Genomic DNA, 21,737 nt, shown 5'->3' with positions numbered 1-21,737 from the left:
TAGAGTGCGGGCTCAGTAGTTGTGGCGCACGGGCTTAGTTGCTCCGCGGCATGTGGGATCTTCCCGGACCAGGGCTCGAACCCTTGTCCACTGCATTGGCAGGCAATTCTCAACCACTGCACCACCAGGGAAGCCCATGTATTTTAGTTATAAATAATTTTTATGCCGTTGAGGTTTAGTTTGAAGACTAAAGGGAAAAAAAAGGGCAATCCTAGGAAATAATGCAGTAATCAATCACTGAGATCAAGTGACTGCTTGGGGCAAAGTGTAAGAAGTTTATTCTAAACTTTTAGTAATTTGAGACCAGGGCAGTGAAAGTGGGGGAAATCAGAATGTATTTTTTAGTATCTTAAATTTCAAAATGGAGTACATTTGACCAAAAAAAAAAATTTGTTTATCTTACCCATCCTCTTGAAAAATTTTTTTAATTTTTAAATTTAATTGTATTAAACATTTTATTGCAGTATAGTTGATTTACAGTGGTTCAGGTGTACAGCATAGTGATTCAGTTATACACATACATATATATATATATATATTCTTTTTCAGTTTCTTTTCCATTATAGGTTATTACAAGATATTGAATGTAGTTTCCTGCACTGTACAGTAGCATCTTTTTATCTATTTTATATACAGTAGTGTGTATCTGTTAATCCCAAATTCCTAATTTATCCCCCCACTTTTCCCTTTGGTAACCATAAGTTTGTTTTCTATGTCTGTGAGTCTATTTTTGTTTTGGAAGTAAGTTCATTTGTATCTTTTTTTTAGATTCCACATATAAGTGATACCATGTGATATTTGTCTTTCTCTGTGTGACTTACTTCACTTAGTATGATAATCTCTATGTCCATATATGTTACTGCAAATGGCATTATTTCTTTTTTATGGCTGAAATTGTTTATATATACCACATCTTCTTTATCCATTCATCTGTTGACGGACGTTTAGGTTGCTTCCATGTCTTGGCTATTGTAAATAGTGCTTCTCTGAACATTGGGGTAGATCTGTCTTTTTGAATTAGAGTTTTTTCCGGATATATGCCCGGAGTGGAATTGCTGGGTCATATGATGAGTCTGTTTTTAGCTTTTTAAGTAATATCCATACGGTTCTTCATAGTGGCTGCACCAATTTACATTCCCACCAACAGTGTAGGAGGGTTCCCTTTTGTCCACACCCTCTCCAGCTTTTAATATTTGTAGACTTTTTGATGATAGCTATTCTGACTGGTGTGAGGTGATACATCATTGTGGTGCTGATTTGCATTTCTTTAATAATTAGTGGTGTTGAACATCTTTTCATGTGCCTGTTGGCCATGTGTATGTCTTCAGAGAAATGTCAGTTTAGGTCTTGATCATTACCACAACTTAGGTTAAACATAATTTTCTCAAAATTTTCTGAAAAGTAAAATTTAAAAATCAGATTAAAAAGATTTTCTCTGGGGCTTCCCTGGTGGCGCAGTGGTTGAGAGTCCGCCTGCCGATGCAGGGGACACGGGTTCATGCCCCGGTCCGGGAGGATCCCACATGCCGCGGAGCGGCTGGGCCTGTGGGCCATGGCCGCTGGGCCTGCGCGTCCGGAGCCTGTGCTCCGCAACGGGAGAGGCCACAGCAGCAAGAGGCCCGCGTACCGCAAAAAAAAAAAAAAAAAAGATTTTCTCTGGATTATAATCCACCCTACATTTACATGATAGATTGGTGTATAAAGTACTTTGGTATTCATGAATTTATTTTGATTCTGATGATAAGAGTTATGTAGGGTGTGAATTATAAATTATTGTCATTTTACAGATGAAAAAAATTGAGACTCAGGGTATATCACATGATTATGATCACCTAGTGAGTAAATTATGAGGCTGAATGTAAACTCAAATGATTTAAAGGCATTTTCAGTACTCTTCCCACTGTAGAAAGCTGTAAGTCCCTTTAGATAGACACATTTAAAAATGCTTATGGTTGAAGGACAGTTGGCAATAACCACTATTAGGTGCCCTTTACATTTTTTCCTTCTGTCCTCTAGTGTAGAACTAACTATACTGTGTGCAGTCAGCAGATATTTGAGTGCTAAGTGGCTAGTTAGCATTGTACTGGATGCTTTAATGTAGTTTCACCTAGGCAGTGCGTTGTGACCCAGCTGAAGAAAAATATGACAATATGTAAGTGCTAGGGATATATTTTAAGACTTAAAATTTAAAAATTCTAATTAGAGAATATAGTGAAAAACACACTTGATATTCTGTTGAGTAACTGGAAAACAGTCATCTTCTATCTAAATCATTTTTGTTTTTTAGAAACAATTTTTCTTGTTAAAATAGGAAATACGTTTTTTAGAACTGCATCTAAGATGCATAATGAAACTTTGACCTTCATTTGTAGCATTTTAGTTACCTCAGATATGTCTAAGATTAAGCCATTAAATACATTTCTCAAAATCTAAATGTGCAGAGACAACTGTTGTTAACTTCTTGGTGGATACCTTTTCACACTTCTTGCTCTGTGCATATAATTCTCTAAAGTAGAATATGTATAATTCTATGAATAGAGTTATAATTCTGTAAACTAAATTCTATAATTCTCCTTATAGAAAATAAAGTTTATAGAATTATATAGTATATAATCATATTTTATATGTAATTATATAAATGGAGTTAAGTTCTTTGTGTAATTTTTTTCATTCAGTCATATCATGAAAATCCTTCAATGGAAGTAAGTAAATTAGGTCTATTGTGTGATCATGTAAAGTGCTAGCGTGCTAAAGTTTTTTCATAATTAATTTATCATTGTCCAGGTGGTGGACATTTGTTTCAAAAGTTTTGTTATAGAATAATTTTTAAAACTGTCCTGCAACTTGAGAAATTTCTAAGATCATCAGGATCTTTATTTATATTAAATTTGGCACACTTTTTTGGTAACTTGTTGACATTACTTTGAATTTATAATAATCATAATTCTACTCTTGCTTTACCAACTCTGTAATGTTTGGAACTTTTTGCTCCAGAGTAAAGTTACTTATTAAGTAGAAAATGTTTGGGTAACTATGTTTTTTAAAATACAGATTTTGAAAGGGAATAGTGTTCAACAGCAATTCTATAATATTTCAAAGAAGTTAGAGATGATGTTTTGATACCTTGATATTTATTCAATATTGAAATATTTAAATGTGTGTATTTTTTTAAATAGATTATCTTTCTCAAGGAATAGATCTTGCTGGAATAGAAGTAATAGAAAATGATCTACTTTTTGTTGCGAGAGCTCGACTTGAAGTGGAAAATCAAGCTAAGCGCCTCCTGGAGCAGGGTGTGGAGACTCAGGTAATACAAATAATGTCACTTTTTTAATGTGAAAAATGTGTCATAATACAGATGAACATTTGATTTTGTGTTGAAAAAAGTAATGTATATCCTTATTTTATCACTGAAGAACTATGTCTACAATTTGAATTGGAGAGTAGGGCATAAAATAAGTACAAGGAAAATTTTTTAAATATATATTTACTTAATTCTACTGAAAATGGATTCTAAGATTTCTAATGTAAAATGTATATAATATGAAATATATTTTAATATAATGTGTATATGTAGATAGATAGTTAACAGATGTTGGGTAGGCTTCCTTTGTCCAAGTCACTGGTACTCATTTAAGCTTTTCAGCAACCCAGTAAGGGTGGTATTACTGCTATTTCCATTTTACAAATGGGGAAACTGAGAGCTTAAATAATTGGTCGAAGATCACACATCCAATAAATGATGTAGTCTGGCAAACATTAAGTACTCTAACCCCAGAACCTTGCACCCTGAATAATCACTGTGCCAGAATTTTCGTTTTAGAAATTGACTCGAGATTTCTCCTAAGATATCATTTTCCTGATGCTTAATTTTCTGAATTACAAGAAACCTAGAGGTGTTGATGTAGTAGAATCAACAAATTAGATATAAATCTCAGTTTTTCTACATTTGTATTGCACCCAGATATTTTCTCCATTTGTACTGGACCCAAATACCATTATTAGTATCCATTTTAAAATTCATATTCTTTAAACCAGGAATTTCATTTTGTGCATTTGTATTGGACAAAAACAATTTTATAAATATTCAGTTCTTTAAGTAGTTTCTGAATCAGGAAGGTATTTATTTGACTTCCAGTTCTTAACTGTTGTAATTAAAAATAACTGAATGTCAGTTACTGTTTTGAATGAATTTTTAAAGTTGATTATCATATATATAATGAAAAGTGAACAAATTATAGACATACACATAGAATGAAATATCGCAGTGTGAACACACCTGTGAAATTAAAACCCAGGTCAAGAAATAGGACGTTACCAGCATTCCTGGAGTCTCTTCACTCCCTCTCACAATCACTCCTCTCTCCTTCTTTCCCAAAGGTAGCGTTTATTCTAACACTAGAGTTTAGTTTTATCTGCTGCCAATCATGTTTTAACTCGCAGTCTCACTGTGAAGATAAAATGCTTATACTGTTTAAAAATAAGATACTTGTCTACATCAAATAATAGAGGAAATTTTATTCTCAAAGAAATATTTAAGGAATTCCAAGTCAATTTTGAATTAACATGAATATTTCTATAGAAAATGGCTTTAGCCCAGCTCATTTAGTTGCAGGAAAGGAAACAAGTAACATTTCAGAAAGTGCAGCATCACAAGATTTTTGTATTTGTCTATTGTTCCTATTATCACTACGTTAGAGATTTAAAACTTTATACTGTTTAGTATTTTTTTACCTGTGAAGTTTTTATTGCTATGTATATATGTATATGTATGCATATATCTTTAATTTATGCAATTCTTAATAATTTACTGTATTTTAGAGTCATGGAAATGAAAACTAATAATGGCAGAAAGGAAACAATATCACAGTTTGTAAAACTAAAATACTATGTTTAATAGAGATGGGGGATTTTAACACAAAGAAGTGGTTACCTTTAAAGGGTTATTTTTTATTGTATTCTCATATATTTAAAGTGGGACAATGTTTTCTAGGATAGTTGTGCCTAAGCAAACTTATTTTGGGTATGTTGCTATTTTGTGTACATTTCTTTAATATAAATTTATTTATTTTATTTTATTTGGCTGTGTTGGGTCTTCGCTGCTGTGCGTAGGCTTTCTCTAGTGCGGCGAGTGGGGGCTACTCTTCGTTGTGGTGTGTGGGCTTCTCATTGCGGTGGCTTCTCTTTTTGCGGAGCATGGGCTCTAGGTGCGTCGCCTTCAGTAGTTGTGGCACACGTGCTCAGTAGTTGTGGCGCACAGGCTTAGGTGCTCCGCGGCAGGTGGGATCTTCCCAGATCAGGGATCGAACTTGTGTCCCCTGCATTGGCAGGCAGATTCTTAACCACTGCGCTACCAGGGAAGTCCCATGTGTACATTTTAATAGTTGTCAGATATGACTTTGCTTCAGTTTTTAAGTCATAGTGAAATTAAACTGTTAAACTTTTAAGGAACGAATATTCCCTAAATATTGATAGTGTTATATTTTCAGACTCTAAAGTTAGTCAAAAGATTATTTAAGTTGGTGACTGTTGTTGTTTAGCCAATGGCCTGTATGTAATCAATGAAATTGTTAGAAAGGTAAAGAAGAAAAAAATCTAAAATATTGTGTGTCTGCATGGGTATGTGTGAAATGGTCTGCGTAGAACCAGGGAGCTTTAATTTTGTTGTATGTTTCAGGCTGGTTTAGAGGAAGGTAGATTCTGCTCAGTGGATGGGAATATTGTCTCTTTGTAAGGCTGTATATATTATTTTATCATAGTTTGTTGACATTAGCCATTAATATTTTCCAATTCCTTAGTCTTATTAAATTCCATAGGTATAACGTAACCTTCTGAGTATAATTTGGCTTCCTCCATAATTTTCCGAAAGGGAGAAAATGTACCGATTTGCCAATATTAACATTCTGGTTCATTTCACAATTTTAACAATATTTATCATGTGTAAATTGATATTCGTGTTTATAACATCATTTATTTCTGAATTTAGTCATGTGTGTCTGTCTCCCTCAGACCTGGGTACTCTGCATTATTTTCACAAAGTCAGGTTTCTGGCTTTGCAGAGCTGAGGAGATTAAACCCTTATCAGTAATGATGTCCCTGAGATAATGTTCTAGGGAAGCAGGATGTTTTAGTGGAAAGAGCCTGTGTTTTGGAGCCTCTTTCCTTTTCCTCTTAGAAAGCAACAAGTCAGAGGTGTCATCCAGCTGTGTCAGCAGGCAGTTTGGGAATTAAGGATGAAACTAACCTTTACTGAATGCCTCCTCTCTGCCAGGATTTTGTGTTAGTCACTTTACATTTGTTATCTCAGTCACAGTGACAAATATGTGAGGAAGATATAATTATCCACTTTTTATAGTTAAGGAAACAAAGGCCTGGAAAGGTTAAGAAATTAGCTGTAGATTACTCAGCTAGCAAGCGGTGGAGTCATGGTCTGGAGTGCTTGCTACCCCCCCTTTCTTCAATAGAACCAAGCAGTTTATTCTAATTTTGTTAAATAATTACATTTTAAATCATTTGACAATTTGTGAAGCAATTTATATTGAAAAAGGAATTTTTAAAGTGTTAAAATTTCTTTGGGAAGCTTCCATGTGATGACTAATCTTAACCAGTTCCTCAAAATTTTTATGTTTCTCTGGCCAACTTTCTTTTTTCCATTCTCTGAAATGACTGTTTTAGACTCTCCACTTTCCACTAACCTTACCCTCTCACCCCACATACCAACTAAGGCGGATGCCCTTAATTTCTGCTTCACAGAGGTGCCTCTCACATCACCTGTACTCTGGATCCCGTTTTCTTATCTTGTTTATATTTCTGTCTCTCATATCTTCATCCTGTGTCTTTTACTTTGTTTCTTCTCATCAACATGTAAATATACACCTTTTATGCCACTCTCCCCTGTGTTCTCTATTTCTCAGTCTCACAAACTTTCTTTTAGTTTTTCACATGCCCATTTTCCTTCCTCCTTTAGGGCTTTCATGTTCTTTTTATGCCTGGAATACTCTTTCCACTTCCCATTAAAACAGATGCTGCAGCTTATATCTGTTTGCTTCTCGAAATATATTCTCCCATTTATAATAAATAATTGAAATAGTTAAATATATTGTTAATATTTATTATATATATAGACTAAAACAATAGCATTTTAATTTTGAAGTAATATTGCATTCATGAAATATTACACAGTTTCATAGTTTATAGGCTCATAACCTGAATAGAGATGTTCAGTACACAAGGAACTTTTGAAAAATTAACATGTCCTTACTTGCATTTAATAATCAACTTCTGACATTAATTTGGTTTCTCAAAAATATTAGTGATCTCCTTTTACTGAGTATATAGTTGGGACCGTCATTTTCAATATCAATTAATTGTAAAACTTAAATTTACTAAAAGAAAATGAGTGTAATTTCTTTTTGTAGCATTCTTTTTCCAAAACCAAAAATTTTTAAATAAATGCAGATAACTTGTTTTTGATCATTACTGTTTTTTCTCTAGTTAATTGCTTAAATGTGCTGTATTCATTTGTAGGTTTTAATAGCTTTGTAGCCTTACAAAGTCTCCACTACAGTTTTACAAAATTTATGTCTTGGAAGACATAAACTAAATAATTATTTAGATACTAAGGAACTGTTTTTTCTTCTTACAGTAGAAAATTATAAGTAAACTTCTGACTTCACAAAGCCATATTAAGTTTATATGGAAAAGGTTTGTAGTGATACCACTGCTACTTTCTTTACACAATGTTTGGAAGGATTGATGACCCAGAGTTCATCTTCTGGTGAAGCATACCATTATCATCACATTAGAAAAACATTCGTCAATTCGACAGGCAGTGTTTGTCCCAAACATTGGGACCATCTACAGCTCTTCCTTGATTCCTATTTCTCTTTTTTGCTGATCCTGAGAATCTTTCATTGAAAGAAGCCAGACAAAGAAAGAGAGAACCTTACAGTATTTTCAAGATCGCAACAGACTCCATTACCTCAAGCTGTAACTAGCTTTCAAAAATAGGTGACAGAGATTTTGATCTGGATGAGTTCCTGCATCACCATAGATACCAGGCCCCCACAGTGAAATGATTACATTTTAATTAGAAAGATGGCTTTAACTTGTGAATTATAAGCTTTTCCAATAAACAAGTGCTGGGCTTTCTGGAGGTTCCAGGATGGAGGAAGATGATGTGCTTATATGTCTTTAAAAGTCAAGGAAGAGGGTCTTTCAGCTCTGTGCTGGACTGTAATTTCCCCTGTTGTAATTGTTGTCAGTACTGGGAGGCAAACATCCATGAACGTGCCTTTTCCCTAAGTCAGAAAGCCTCCTCTGTCAGGTCCACACAGAGTACAGGTGCTTATCAGTTGTCAGCTAAAAGTACCATGATAGCATGATCTAGACAGAGTCTCTCTAAGATGACAAAGTAGAATTGAAGTTCACTAAATAAATGTCTACATAGCATACAGGAAGTGATTATGATGTTATGAACCCTTTTTACTTTTGTAGTTAAAAATTCTGAATTGTTTTTAGCACAGAGAGGGTACCAATTCAAATGTGTTGTGTTGAAGATTTATGGAAGTTAAGCATTTTCTCAAACTTCAAAAGGAACTTCCTGGCTAAGTTGACTCTGTTGATTAGTTATGGTAGAGTTCAGCATGCAGCAGGTCTTTTGTGATCCTTTTCTTCTCTATGTGCCCAACAAACACCAATAGTAGACTCAATATCAGTTGATTTGTCAAGCTGAATATCTGCTTTAAGAGGTCTAGCTTTCCTATTGTTAGCTGCTAGTTTTCCTGGCTGGTCTCAGGAATTCTACAACAGATCTCATCATTTGAATCTACAGAAACTCCTTTTGTATATTTGTTCCCAGTGTTTTTGCATTTACTAAATATAAAGTTCCAGTAATTTTTCAACTCTTGTACGAAGCATTTTTCCTGACACGCAATAAATACTTTGAGGGGATGGGTGAGATGGGTGAAGGGGGCCAAAAGATACAAACTTCTAGTTATAAAATAAATAAGTCATGAGGATATAATGTACAGCATGGCAACTATAGTTAATAATACTGTGTTGTATGTTTGAAAGTTGCTAAGAGATTAGATCTTAAACGTGCTCACCACAAGAAAAAACATTTTTGTAGCAATGTGTGGTGAAAGATGTTAACTAGACTTATTGTGGTAGTCATTTTAAAATATATACAAATATCAAATCATTATGTTATATACCTGAAACTAATATAATGTATGTAAATTATACCTCAATTAAAAAATATGTAAAGGGTGATTATAGTAAGAGCTCTTCAAGTTACACAGATCTAGAGGTTTCATGTGTTTTCTTTATTTTACCAGCCTCAGTGGATAATTTGCCACCTGCCCCTCACCTGTTTGCTCTTATCACTGTTAGCTTTCCTTAGATTTTCAACTGATCATCTAAATGTTTTCCCTAAAGCTTAATTAGTCTTGTTTAGCATGTGCTTACTATTTTTTTAATATTTTTTTGAGTGGGAATTAATTTGAACTGTTATTTAACATTCTGAATCAAGGATTGGCAAAAGTACAGTCTGTGGACTGTTTCTGTATGGCTCAAGTACTAATTGTTTTTACATTTTTATATGGTTGGGGGAAAAAAACCCGGAAGAGCAGTATACAGCAGAGACCATATGTATACTATGTGGCCGCCAAAGCCTAAAATATTTGCTATCTTGCCCTTTAAGGACATTAAATGTGTGCTTTAAATGGTTGTATTTTCTTCATGGTGGGCGCTTTACGATTTTCCTTCCTTCCATCTTTTCTTCCTCCCAGCACCATCTCCTCTTTTGCAATATTTTAATTATCATATGGTGTTTCTCTGTGTTTTTGTTTTATGCCAAATGTAAAGTGGTAATATATTTCTTGTTTCTATATTATACAGTCATGTTATTTTCTTTCCTCTTTTTAAAATTAATTTATTTTATTTTTGGCTACGTTGGGTCTTTGTTGCTGCGCGCAGGCTTTCTCTACTTGTGGCAAGTGGGGGCTACTCTTCGTTGCGGTGCACGGGCTTCTCATTGCGGTGGCTTCTCTGGTTGCAGAGCATGGGCTCTAGGCACGTGGGCTTCAGTAGTTGTGGCACACGGGCTTAGTAGTTGTGGCTCGTGGGCTCAGTAGTTGTGGCTCGCGGGCTCTAGAGCGCAGCTCAGTAGTTGTGGCACATGGGCTTAGTTGCTCCGCGGCATGTGAGATCTTCCCGGACTAGGGCTCGAACCCGCATCCCCTGCATTGGCAGGCGGATTCTTAACCACTGTGCCACCAGGGAAGCCCCAGTCATGTTATTTTCTTTTTCTTTGACATAGTCTCTTTCATGAACAACCCACAGTAACATTGGTTGCTTCGTTATTTTATTGCTATCTTGCAGTGTAGATTCACATCTAATTAACTGTCTGCTTTCAGCCTTAAGGTCTTTTGGTGTTATTGCATTCCATAGTTTTTCAGGTCACTGAACTGTGAATAATTTTTTCATCAACTGACTGAATTTCCATTGTATGTCATATAGAATTCTGTCACTACTCTTTGGTTAAAATTTGGTAATCACTCTTTAATCTATGTGTAAGTTGTTTTCCGTTTCTCAAAAATTCAGAACTTTTGTACTTGGTTAACTCTATTTTATTTTACTCAATTTAGATAATCTTATGTTGGCTTTTTATTAGAGTAGTAAATACTAAAATTTTTATTTTGTAGTTTGGAAAAAAATGAAGAACCAGGCAACCACTTTGCATCACTATGGATTAATTTGCATTGTCCATAGTTTTATATAATTGGAGTCATACAGTGTGTTCTTTCTTGTGTGTGGCTCTATCCATTCAACATAGTTATTTTGAGATTGATTCATGTTCTGTATATTGGTAGTTTGGTCATATTTGTATTGGTAGTTAGCATTACATTATATTGAAGTACATTTATCTATTCACTTGTTGACAGGCATTTGGGTTATTTCCAGTTTAGGGATACTGCAGACAAAGCTGCTATGAGCAGATACATGGCTTTGTCTCAGCATGTTTCCTTTTTCTTGAGTAAATACCTAAGGCAAAGAATGGTTGGGTTTTTGCAAAGAATGATATGTTTACTTTTTATAGAGTCTGCTAGTTCCAAAGTGGTTCTGTCATTTCACATTCCCATATCAGTAGATTAGAATTTTTGTTCCTCTAGATCCTCACCAAAATTTGTTGTTGTCAGTCTTTTAAATTTTAGCCGTTTTAATGGGGGTATAGTAGATTCTCAGTGTAGTTTTAATTTGCCTTTTCTTGATTGCTGATGTGACCAACTTTTCAAATGCCTAATAGTGAAAGGTCTTTGCCTAACATTTAAAGACTTTATTGTCTTCTTATTGATTTGTAAGAATTCTTAATGTATTCTGGGTACCAGTCTTTTGTTATTAATGTGAATTGTAAATATTTCCTCCCATCCTATGGCTTGCTTTTTTTTCTTTTAGCATTGTTATTGAGGTGTAATTTACATTTGTGCATTTAAGCATATAGTTTGATGAGTTTACTAAATTTATACATTTGTGCAACCATCTCACAACCCAGATTTTTTTTTAACTGCTATCACCACAAAACATTTCCCTCCTTCCTGTTTGCAGTCAGTTCTTCCTCCCACCCCCAAACCCAGGCAATCACTGATTTGCTTTCTGTCTATAGAGTTGCTGTTTTCTAAAAGTGTCATATAAATGGAACCGTACAGTAGGTAATCTTACATATTTAGCTTCTTTCATTTAGCACAGTATTTTATTTAGGTTCATCTGTGTTGTTGCAAGTACAGATAGTCCTTTTTACTGCTGAGTAATGTTCCAGCCTATGGATCTACTCACTTTGTTTATGTCTTGATAGGTTGATGGACATTCAGTTGGTTACAGTTTTTGGCTATTAGGAATAATGCTGCCTTGTTTTCCCCCTTGAAATTGTCTTTTATTTTTATATTTTGGATCGTTTCTTGTTTCTTTTTAAAAATTTTTAAAAAATTGAAGTACAGTTGATTTATAATATATTGGTTTCAGGCATGCAACACAGTGATTCAATATTTTTATAGATTATACTCTATTTAAATGTATTGCAAAATAATGGCTATATTTCCCTATTCTGTACAATGTATCTTTGTTGCTGTTTCTTGTTTCTTGATCAGTCCTGCTAGGCTTTTATTAACTTTATTAATTTTTTTCAAAAGACGTCATCTTTTACAAAGAGCAAAATTTTTTAGTTTTGGTAAAGGCCGGTTTATGCATGTTTTCATATGCATGTTATATAAGAAATTTTTACCTACCCTAAAGTTGGAAAGCTTTCCTCCCATGTTTTCCTTTAGAAGTTTATAATTTTATGTTTTAAGTTTAATTTTTATGTACAGTGTAAGGTTCATTTTTTCCTCATAGACATATTCAGTTGTTCGAGCACCTTTTGTTGAAAACGATTATTTTTTTCCTTCACTGAATTACTTCATTGTGAATTTGCATATATTTTGGCACCTTGAGAATAATTAATTCTCTGTCAGTTTTTCTACTAATGGTTTTAATGTCTGTTGATGATTTTTGCCTAAATCTTTTTATTTTTTTCAACAGAGATTGTGAAAAAGTCATTTTCTATTTTTCTTATTAGTTTATATTTGCTAGCCGTGATTCTTATGTAAAGAAGAATTTTCACTCATTAATTAAGGATATTTGGTTACCCTGAACTGCAGTTCCTTTTTAAAATGATGGATAAATGTTTAAATTTTGCATTTTTATTACCAATTTACAGAGTAATGAGTTTATATAAGTCACTACCCAAGGTAGCAAATGAGGCATACTTTTGTTCTCCTTTGTTTTTCTTTTTTTTTAAAAGTATTCTTATAGATTCGTGTTTCTGTTCTTTTTTTTTTAGAATTTTTTTTTTTTGGATGTGGACCATTTTTAAAGTCTTAACTGAATTTGTTACAATATTGCTTCTGTTTTATGTTTTGGTTTTTTGGCTGCGAGGCATGTGGGATCTTAGCTCCCCCACCAGGGATCGAACCCACACCCCCTGCATTGGAAGGCAAAGTCTTAATCATTGGACCACCAGGGAAGTCCCTCATGTATTTTTATATATTGTGTTTTAATCAGTTCGGTGCTGGATGCGACTGCTAGTGCTATAACAACAAGCTAGACCAACAGTGGCTTAAATAGATAGGGATTTGTCTGGATGTGGGTGGTGCTAATATTGTTTCAGCCTGCTTCACAAGCATGCAGGTCTTTCTTTCCATTCTGCCTTCCTTAGTGTCCCCTTGCTTGTCACGTCATGGTCACAAGATAGCTGTCACACTGCAGACATTAATCCATGTTCACGGAGTGGAGATGGGCCAGTGCCAGCTGCCAGCCAAAAGGCAGCATTACAAAATCCTTTTTCAAAATTGCTCCAGTGGACCTATCCTTATGTCTCATTGACCAGATATGGGTCTCATGGTAACCCCTGTCAGGAGGACTATGAAAGCAAGTATCTGGAAAGAGGAACAGAACTGTAAACATTGGCTTAAGCTACTCAAGAACTATTGCCTGTTGCAGTGCACACTGCCACCCCTGGAGAAAATTAGGATTTTAGTAATAAGAAAGAAGGAGGGAATGAATTTTAGGGAATACCTAATAATGCCTGCCATAAATATCTTTGGTAAAGCACAGAATGACTAGAATTATTATATTGTATTGCTTTATTTAAAAGTAAGCTATAGGCTTCCCTGGTGGTGTAATGGTTGAGAGTCCGCCTGCCGATGCAGGGGACGCGGGTTCGTGCCCCAGTCCAGGGGGATCCCACATGCCACGGAGCGGCTGGGCCCGTGAGCCATGGCCGCTGAGCCTGTGCGTCCGGAGCCTGTGCTCCGTAACGGGAGAGGCCACAACAGTGAGAGGCCCGCGTACCACAAAAAAAAAAAAAAAAAACAAAAAAAGTAAGCCACATATATACATTTAAGTTAAAAATTTATATTGACAGAGTGAGATTTGGGTGCTTGAAGCATTCATGTCTCATGATTACTTTTATTTTCCTATAAAATTCATTTTATTATTAAACACATTTTTAGTGTCCTTGAAGTATTATCTTATAGGATGGGAATATTATTCTAAGTATTGGCATCATTTAAAAACTTTTACTTAATGCCAAACTGTAGATTCATATAGACTATGCTCTCAAGGTTCATTTTATAAAGAATTTGGAAGTTAAAAGAACCTTTTTCTGTATATTGATCATCTCTTTACCTTCTCCATTTTTTAGGCTCTTTGTGTTATTACTTCTTTTTTTTGTAGAACCTTCCTCTTACAATGCATGTTCACTTTCATTCTTTTGTCTCCTTCTTTTTCTTTTTCCTCTCATTTTCCCCGTGCCTTTTTATAGCTCTTCTTTTTTTCTGCTGCTTTTCAAAAAGGGCTAGAATAAAGGTGATTTTTGGTTGATAAGATCATACTGCACTATTAAATGTTCTTCTTAGTTTCTTAATTTCATTTGGGTTTTGCACTGTTGACTGCTGATAGTTAACAGGTTCTGATATAATCTTATTAGGTTAGCTGAGAAGTACATATCAAGCATTAGTGGGCTCCATGCTATTGAATCAGAAAAGCCACTGGTAAGCTCTGGATCACAACCGAGGTAGCTAATATAATTCTTGCCTTTAAATTACGTTATTTAATGCGATTCTCTCTTCCTTCAGTACTTGTAATCTCCCATGGGGCTCCATTAAGTCTTCAGTGTTTTAGACATGTCATAGATTCAAAAAAAGTGTCCAGTGTATGTATCATGTTAGGGCACACAGTTACTATAAACTGCCTTAAGTATTTTGGCCTATGATATACTTGTCATGTATAAGATGTTGTGAATTTATTAACACTATTCTGAAGAAATAAAATATTTGGATCTTAGAATTCTTCAGTTATTGTGCATGATTAAGGTCCTATGCTTTTTTTTTTTTTTGCCGTATGCGGGCCTCTCACTGTTGTGGCCTCTCCCGTTTTGGAGCACAGGCTCCAGACGCGCAGGCTCAGCGGCCATAGCTCACGTGCCTAGCCGCTCCGTGGCATGTGGGATATTCCCGGACCGGGGCACAAACCCGTGTCCCCTGCATCGGCAGGTGGACTCTCAACCACTGCGCCACCGGGGAAGCCCAAGGTGCTATGTTTTTTATTGTCTTAAATTTACCTGAAAGCTAGCCTAATTTTATTAAATACGTAGTCTTTGGAGGTAGTGGTTTAAAGAATTATCTTCTTTGTGATAAAAATTCTTAGATCTGTATCCTTTCTGTGCTATAAAAAAATAAAATAATAAGCTTTTATTTTTCCCCCCCAGCAGTAAGGATTATCTATATAGTGGAAGTTACCTGTTCTTTGAATTTTTGCTTGAACTGACTTTGCATTTTTCTCACTATAACCTCTATGTTTTTCGGGAAGCCGGGTTGGGGACTTGTAGATCATTTCCCTCTCCATCTCCCTCCCCACCTTTCTCCATCACTCCCCCCTTTTTAATGTGATTTTGGGGGTACTTATTTTTTGTCTTATTTTAATTGAGTATGAAATGGATTACTAATCAAACCTTGAAGAAATACTGTAGTCCTGAAACCTCCTAATAACCAAAATAGCAGAATAGCAGCAGGAAATTTTATCTTCTTTTATTTGTCCTTTTCCTTCCCTTGGCTCATTGTATTCTTTTGTATATGAAACCTAAAGAAAAAGAATTTAACTGCTAAAGAATTAGTTCATTAGGGGAAAAAGTAAAATGTGATCATTAGTCTTTGTGATACAAGGATTATTTGATCCTTGCAGAGTGGCATCCTGGTCTTGAACATTTATGTGATTTTTTGCATTTTGTTTCTAATTAAATCAAATTCTGTCACCTTTTCCATTTCTAATTTCAATTATATGAAGCTTTTAAAATCCTATCAGACTTTTGATTTAATACTGTATTTATGCTCACAGAGGTCATCTCTTATTAACTATAGCTTAGTTAATGCGAGAACATTGCTTGTATTTTATGGCACAATATTTACAGCAGTCTTGCTATCTCTCTGTTCCATTAGCTGAGTGCCAGCTGTTGCTTTGGTTACAGTGTTCCTGTTTTTGTTTTTGTTTTTTGTGGTACGCGGGCCTCTCACTGTTGTGGCCTCTCCCATTGCGGAGCACAGGCTCCAGACACGCAGGCTCAGCAGCCATGGCTCACGGGCCCAGCCGCTCTGTGGCTTGTGGGATCTTCCCGGACCAGGGCAGGAACCCGCATCCCCCACATCAGCAGGTGGACTCTCAACCACTGCGCCACCAGGGAAGCCCAGTGTTCCTGTTCTGGCAAGCGTTTTAGGGATCCTAAACAACTGTGCTTCTTTTCTGACTGTACTCTTGTGCGGTTTTAGTTTCCTCCCGTGTATGCTACAGAGTTGTTGAAAAAGAAAGAAAAAAATGACATCATCCATATTTGTTTCCAAAGCAAAAGAAATAATTTTAGTTTAAAAAGCAAATGGTTGTGCCATCTCCCGAAATGTTTTTGAAGACGTAGAAATCAAGTCTTTATCTACTTATGAAGTAGATCTACTCTATTACCTGGTCTTTCATCTCATTTTATATTGCAGTTTCTGAAGTTGGGAAATTTCATATACAGTTAAGTGATTTATTGAAGGTCACAGTGACAATTTGTAGAAAAATTGCTCCTAGAATATTGACTCTCTCATTTAAAGAGAAGACATTGTCTAGAAGACATTGCTACCTTTTCAGTAGTTTATCTCTTTCTAGAAAGTGTGGTCTTTTTCAAATGTGGTTATTTTGTTTTGAGATCTCTTACAAATACCTGCAAAACTGGTATATCTGGAGATTTAGAGACAAGTGGTGACAGGATGACCTGTTGCAGAGTATAGAATAGGGAGTGAAGGGGCCGAGGCCTAAAACTGGCCTGCCAGTATCCAGCTATGGGCCTGTCCTCTCGGTACCTTAGTTACCTAACTGTGAAATGAGCATTGTAATAGTTATTCTACTTATGTTCTGTTGACAAAAGAAAATTAATGGATATGAAGGTCATTTTAAGCATTACTATCTAGGGGAGAAGGCATCTCCATGTAGTATACTGTTTCCACAGATCAGGGTGGGACATGGCAATGAATGCAGACCTCGCAAGGGCACAAAGTACCGAGAGTGGGTCTGGTTTTGTAAAGATGGGCGGTTGGGTAGGTGGTGTAAGGAAACAGAGAAGTCCTAGAGCTGATCCCGGAGCACTGAGAAAATAGGCCCACAAAGCAGGCAGTTCCAAGGTGAGCAGTGAATTGAAGTGTTCGCATTGTATTTGCAAGGACTACCTGTGGGATGAGAAAGAGGATCCTGTTAAGGGCAATTTATGATTTTACTGATTTAAACTCTGCTAAAGTTGGGATTTGCAGCAGAGAATGGGGAGCCTGGTGAGTGAGGCAAGGAATTGATTAACTATTTGTCGCTGAATTAAAACCATTAAACTTCCCAGAGAACACAGTGGCCCAGGGTACTAGGAAAGAAGGAATTTCTTCATGGGCAGTTTTCAGAGAGACTTTAACATTTATTTATTTATTTATTTTTGGCTGTGTTGGGTCTTCGTTTCTATGCGAGGGCTTTCGCTAGTTGCAGCGAGCAGGGCCCACTCTTCATCGCGGTGCGCGGGCCTCTCACTGTCGCGGCCTCTCGTTGTGGAGCGCAGGCTCCAGACGCGCAGGCTCAGTAGTTGTGGCTCACGGGCCCAGTTGCCCCGCGGCATGTGGGATCTTCCCGGACCAGGGCTCGAACCCGTGTCCCCTGCATTGGCAGGCGGATTCTTAACCACTGCGCCACCAGGGAAGCCCCAGAGAGACTTTAAACTTGAGGATATTGTATGCAAGCAAGATTGGCCAACCTGTTCATTTGTACAGAAAGGTAACATAAGTATAGGTTTCCCGACACTGACTTGTACGTTGGTAGCAATCATGCTGAGGTTTTATCAATTCTCATTAAAATTCAGAATAAAAACAAGATAGTGACTTACTCTGAGAACTTCCTCCCTATTTTTCTTGTTACTTAAATAACCTTCCTTTTATGAAGTGATGATAGCAGATAGTGAAGTTTTAAAAAATGTCCTTACTTATTAGCAAAGTAAAAAGATAGCATTTATTGGTCATTCTTACTTACTTTTAAACTTTATTTTACTGCTTAAAGAAAATCAGACTTTAATTGGTGCTAACAGTTATTTGCAAGTAACGATTGTTATTTGGAAAAAGCATGAACTTTAAAAGCAGACATTTTAATGTTTGAATCCTTGCTCTGCCATTTATTCTTTGTTGTCTTGGAGCTTCGGCTAACTTCTCTATTCCTCAGTTTCCCTGTCTTTCAGTAGAGAACAGTACAACTATTTTGAATGTTTTGTTGGGGAGGATTAGACCTCACGTGTATCAAGCCCCTAAAGTAATGCCTGGTTCATAATAGGTCCTTACTGGATGACTGCAGTAGAAAAATTAGGTTTATCACAGTTATCCAGATTCCTTGGCCTCATTCCTAAACCTATCAAAGGGATGAAATCCAAGCATATGTGTTTTTTAAATTGTGATAAAATACACAACATGAAATTTACCACCATCAGGGTTCATTAGTGTTAAGTACATTTACATTAATGCTCATCCAGTCTCCAGAAGTCTCTTCATCTCACTGGACTGAAACTCTGTGTCCATTGAACAACAACTCCTATTCCTGTCTGTCCCTGGCAACCACTGTTCTACTTTCTGTGAATTTGTCTCCATATGTACAATCTTCATATAAATAATATATAAATAATATTATCTTCATAAAATGTGATCACACAGTAATTTTTTGTGTGACTGGTTTTTTTCACGTAGCATAATATGCTGAAAGTTCATCCATGTTGTAGCATGTGACAGGATTTCTTTCCTTTTTAAGGCTGAGTAATATTTCATCATAGGAATACATATTTTCTTCATCCATTCAATGGATATTTGGGTTGCAAGCATATGTATTTTTTGTTTGTTTGTTTTGTTTTGTTTTGTTTTGCGGTACGCGGGCCTCTCACTGTTGTGGCCTCTCCCGTTGCGGAGCACAGGCTCCGGACGCGCAGACCCAGCAGCCATGGCTCACGGGCCCAGCCGCTCCGCGGCATGTAGGATCTTCCCGGACCGGGGCACGAACCCGTGTCCCCTGCATCGGCAGGCGGACTCTCAACCACTGCGCCACCAGGGAAGCCCAAGCATATGTATTTTTTTCCTGTTGCTCTTAACCCTCTGTATTGATTTCCTAGGGCTGCTATATCAAATTACCACAAACAGGTAACTTAAAACAACAGGTTCTGGAGGTTAGAAATCTCTCTCATAGTTCTGGAGGTTAGAAATCCAGATTAAGGTGTTGGCAGGGTCAGTCTCCTTCTGAGGGCTCTAAGGAAGAATCATTCCTTGTCTTTTCCTAGCTTCTAGTGGCTCCAATCAGTGCTTGAAGTTCCATGACTTGTTAACTGTGTCACTCCATTCTCTGTCTCTTGTCAAGAGACCTTTCTCACTGTGTGTGTCTCTGAGTGTGTTATTCTCTCATAAGGACATCAGTCATTGGATTTAGAGCTCACCATAATCCAGTATGACCTCATCTCAACTTAACTGACTACACATGCATGTAAATAAACTAATGTTACATGAACTCTATGTAAGAATTGAAAAAGAGGCAATGCTTACATGATTATTTTATAGAGCCAGTATAAAGTTGAAATCAAGATAAGGATATCATGGGGAAGAAAATTTAATAGCTATCTTTCTTGAAAATTGATGCAAAAATACTAAACAAACTATTAGCAAATGTAATTCAGGGATATCTAAAAAGGGTAATTTATCATGACCAAGATGGCTTTTGTTTAGAAGTGTAATGTAATTTCTTCAGTAAAGGAAAAAAATTGATGATCTCAACACATACAAAGAGAGAAAGCATTTAATAAAGTTCAGCATCAATCTGTGTGTAAAAATACTCTTAGCAGACCAAGAATAGAACTTCATTAATCCATTTTTATCACTTTTACTCAGCAGATTACTGACTCTCCTAACCAGGGTTATAAGAAAAAGCAATAAGGGCTTCCCTGGTGGTGCAGTGGTTGAGAGTCCGCCTGCCGATGCAGGGGATACAGGTTTGTGCCCCGGTCCGGGAAGATGCCACATGCCGCGGAGCGGCTGGGCCTGTGAGCCATGGCCGCTGAGCCTGCGCGTCCAGAGCCTGTTCTCCGCAACGGGAGAGGCCACAACAGTGAGAGGCCCGCGTACAGCAAAAAAAAAAAAAAAAAAAAAAAAGACAATAAAATGTAGAAGGACTAGAAAGGAAAAAAATAAAGATTATTCAGAGATAACATGATCTTATGTATAGCAAATCCAAAACAATCTACAAATAAAGTAATTAATGACTGAGTTTTGAAAGTTTGGTAAAATTCTATTTAGAAAAATCAGTGGTGATTTTAATATAATAGCAACAGATAAACAGAAAGATTTTAAATTACTATTTATAATATCAAAAAACATCAAATGTGTAGGAATAATAAAAATCAAAGATATGTAAAATCCCTTTACAGAAACTATAATAATATTAAGAGGAATTAAAGGAGACCTGAATAAATGAAGAGAGATAATATATTCATGGATTGGAGAGCTCAATATTACAAAGATTTCCATTTTTTCTAATTTTATGTGTAGACTTAGTGCAAACCCATAGTTCCACAGGCCTTTTTGTTTTAAATGGAAATTGTCAAGCCTGTTACAAAATTTATATGGATGTACCATGAACCCAAGAGTAGCCTATATCAAATGGATAAGAACAGAGGCAGAGGACTATCAAAACTTACTTTAAGGCTACAATAATTTACATAGGTGAATTAGTGTAAGGACAGAGAAATGGCACAGAATTGATGGTCCAGAAACAAAAACACATAAATGGAAACTTGACTTATTGCAGAGGTAACCCTTGAGATCGAGGAGAGAAAGATTATCATTTGCTTCTTTGTTTTCTCAAATAAATTGTGCTGGGTCAATCGGATATTCATACAGAAAAACACTCATCTTGGCTCTTGTCTCACATTATGCAGAAGCTAATTCCAGTTGGATTGTATATCTAAATGTGAAGGGTAAACCGATAGAGGTTCTGGAGGATAACTTCATGAAAGAAAGATATTTTCATGATTGAAAGACATCTTCATGAATGTGGGATGGGACAAAACATTTTTTTCAAACAGGATACTGAAAGTGCTAACCATGGAGAATAAGGTCAATAAAATGGCCTGCATTCAAATTAGGAACTTCTCTGCCTTAAAAGACTTCTTAAGAGTGGGAGAACATATTTGCAGTATATACAGTCATCATAGTGATTATACCCAGAATATATGAACAACTTGTACAAATATGTAAAGGACAAAAAAAAAAAGAGAGAAAAATAGACAAGAGAGATGAATATGCACTTCACAAAAGAGTATATCCAAATGGGTAATTAACAAGCAAAAAGGGATAACTCCTTAGCCATCATGGAAATGTAAATTAAAACAATAGTGCTCACTCAAAAGTACAGATAAAATGAAAGAGTATGATAATTCTAAATTTTGGCAGGATAGGGGAGCACTTATTTCTGGTCAGGGTATAAGTTGGTACAATCACTTTGGAAAATTGGCCGTATCTACAAATACTAAGCATACAAATACCATATGATCCAGCAGTTCTACTCTTAGCCAACAGAAGTTCATATACATACGTTCACTAAAAGCTGTGCGCTAGAAT

General features: G+C 36.0%; 1 protein-coding gene across 2 annotated transcripts in view; it reads left to right on the top strand.

Moving 5' to 3' along the window:
• The window catches only part of COG5 (component of oligomeric golgi complex 5), a 293,055-nt gene that overhangs the window by 135,170 nt on the left and 136,148 nt on the right, over positions 1 to 21,737 (top strand). For both annotated transcript variants that reach the window (XM_032642661.1, XM_032642660.1), the window contains exon 7: positions 3,177 to 3,307. In XM_032642661.1, coding sequence (XP_032498552.1) covers positions 3,177 to 3,307 — 131 coding nt within the window. The remainder of the gene's footprint in view (positions 1 to 3,176; positions 3,308 to 21,737) is intronic.

The sequence above is a fragment of the Phocoena sinus genome, chromosome 9, assembly GCF_008692025.1.
Source record: "Phocoena sinus isolate mPhoSin1 chromosome 9, mPhoSin1.pri, whole genome shotgun sequence".
In the NCBI taxonomy this organism is placed as follows: domain Eukaryota; kingdom Metazoa; phylum Chordata; class Mammalia; order Artiodactyla; family Phocoenidae; genus Phocoena; species Phocoena sinus.
The sequence above is the reverse complement of the archived record's forward strand: the minus strand, read 5'-3'. Positions and strand labels throughout refer to the sequence as shown.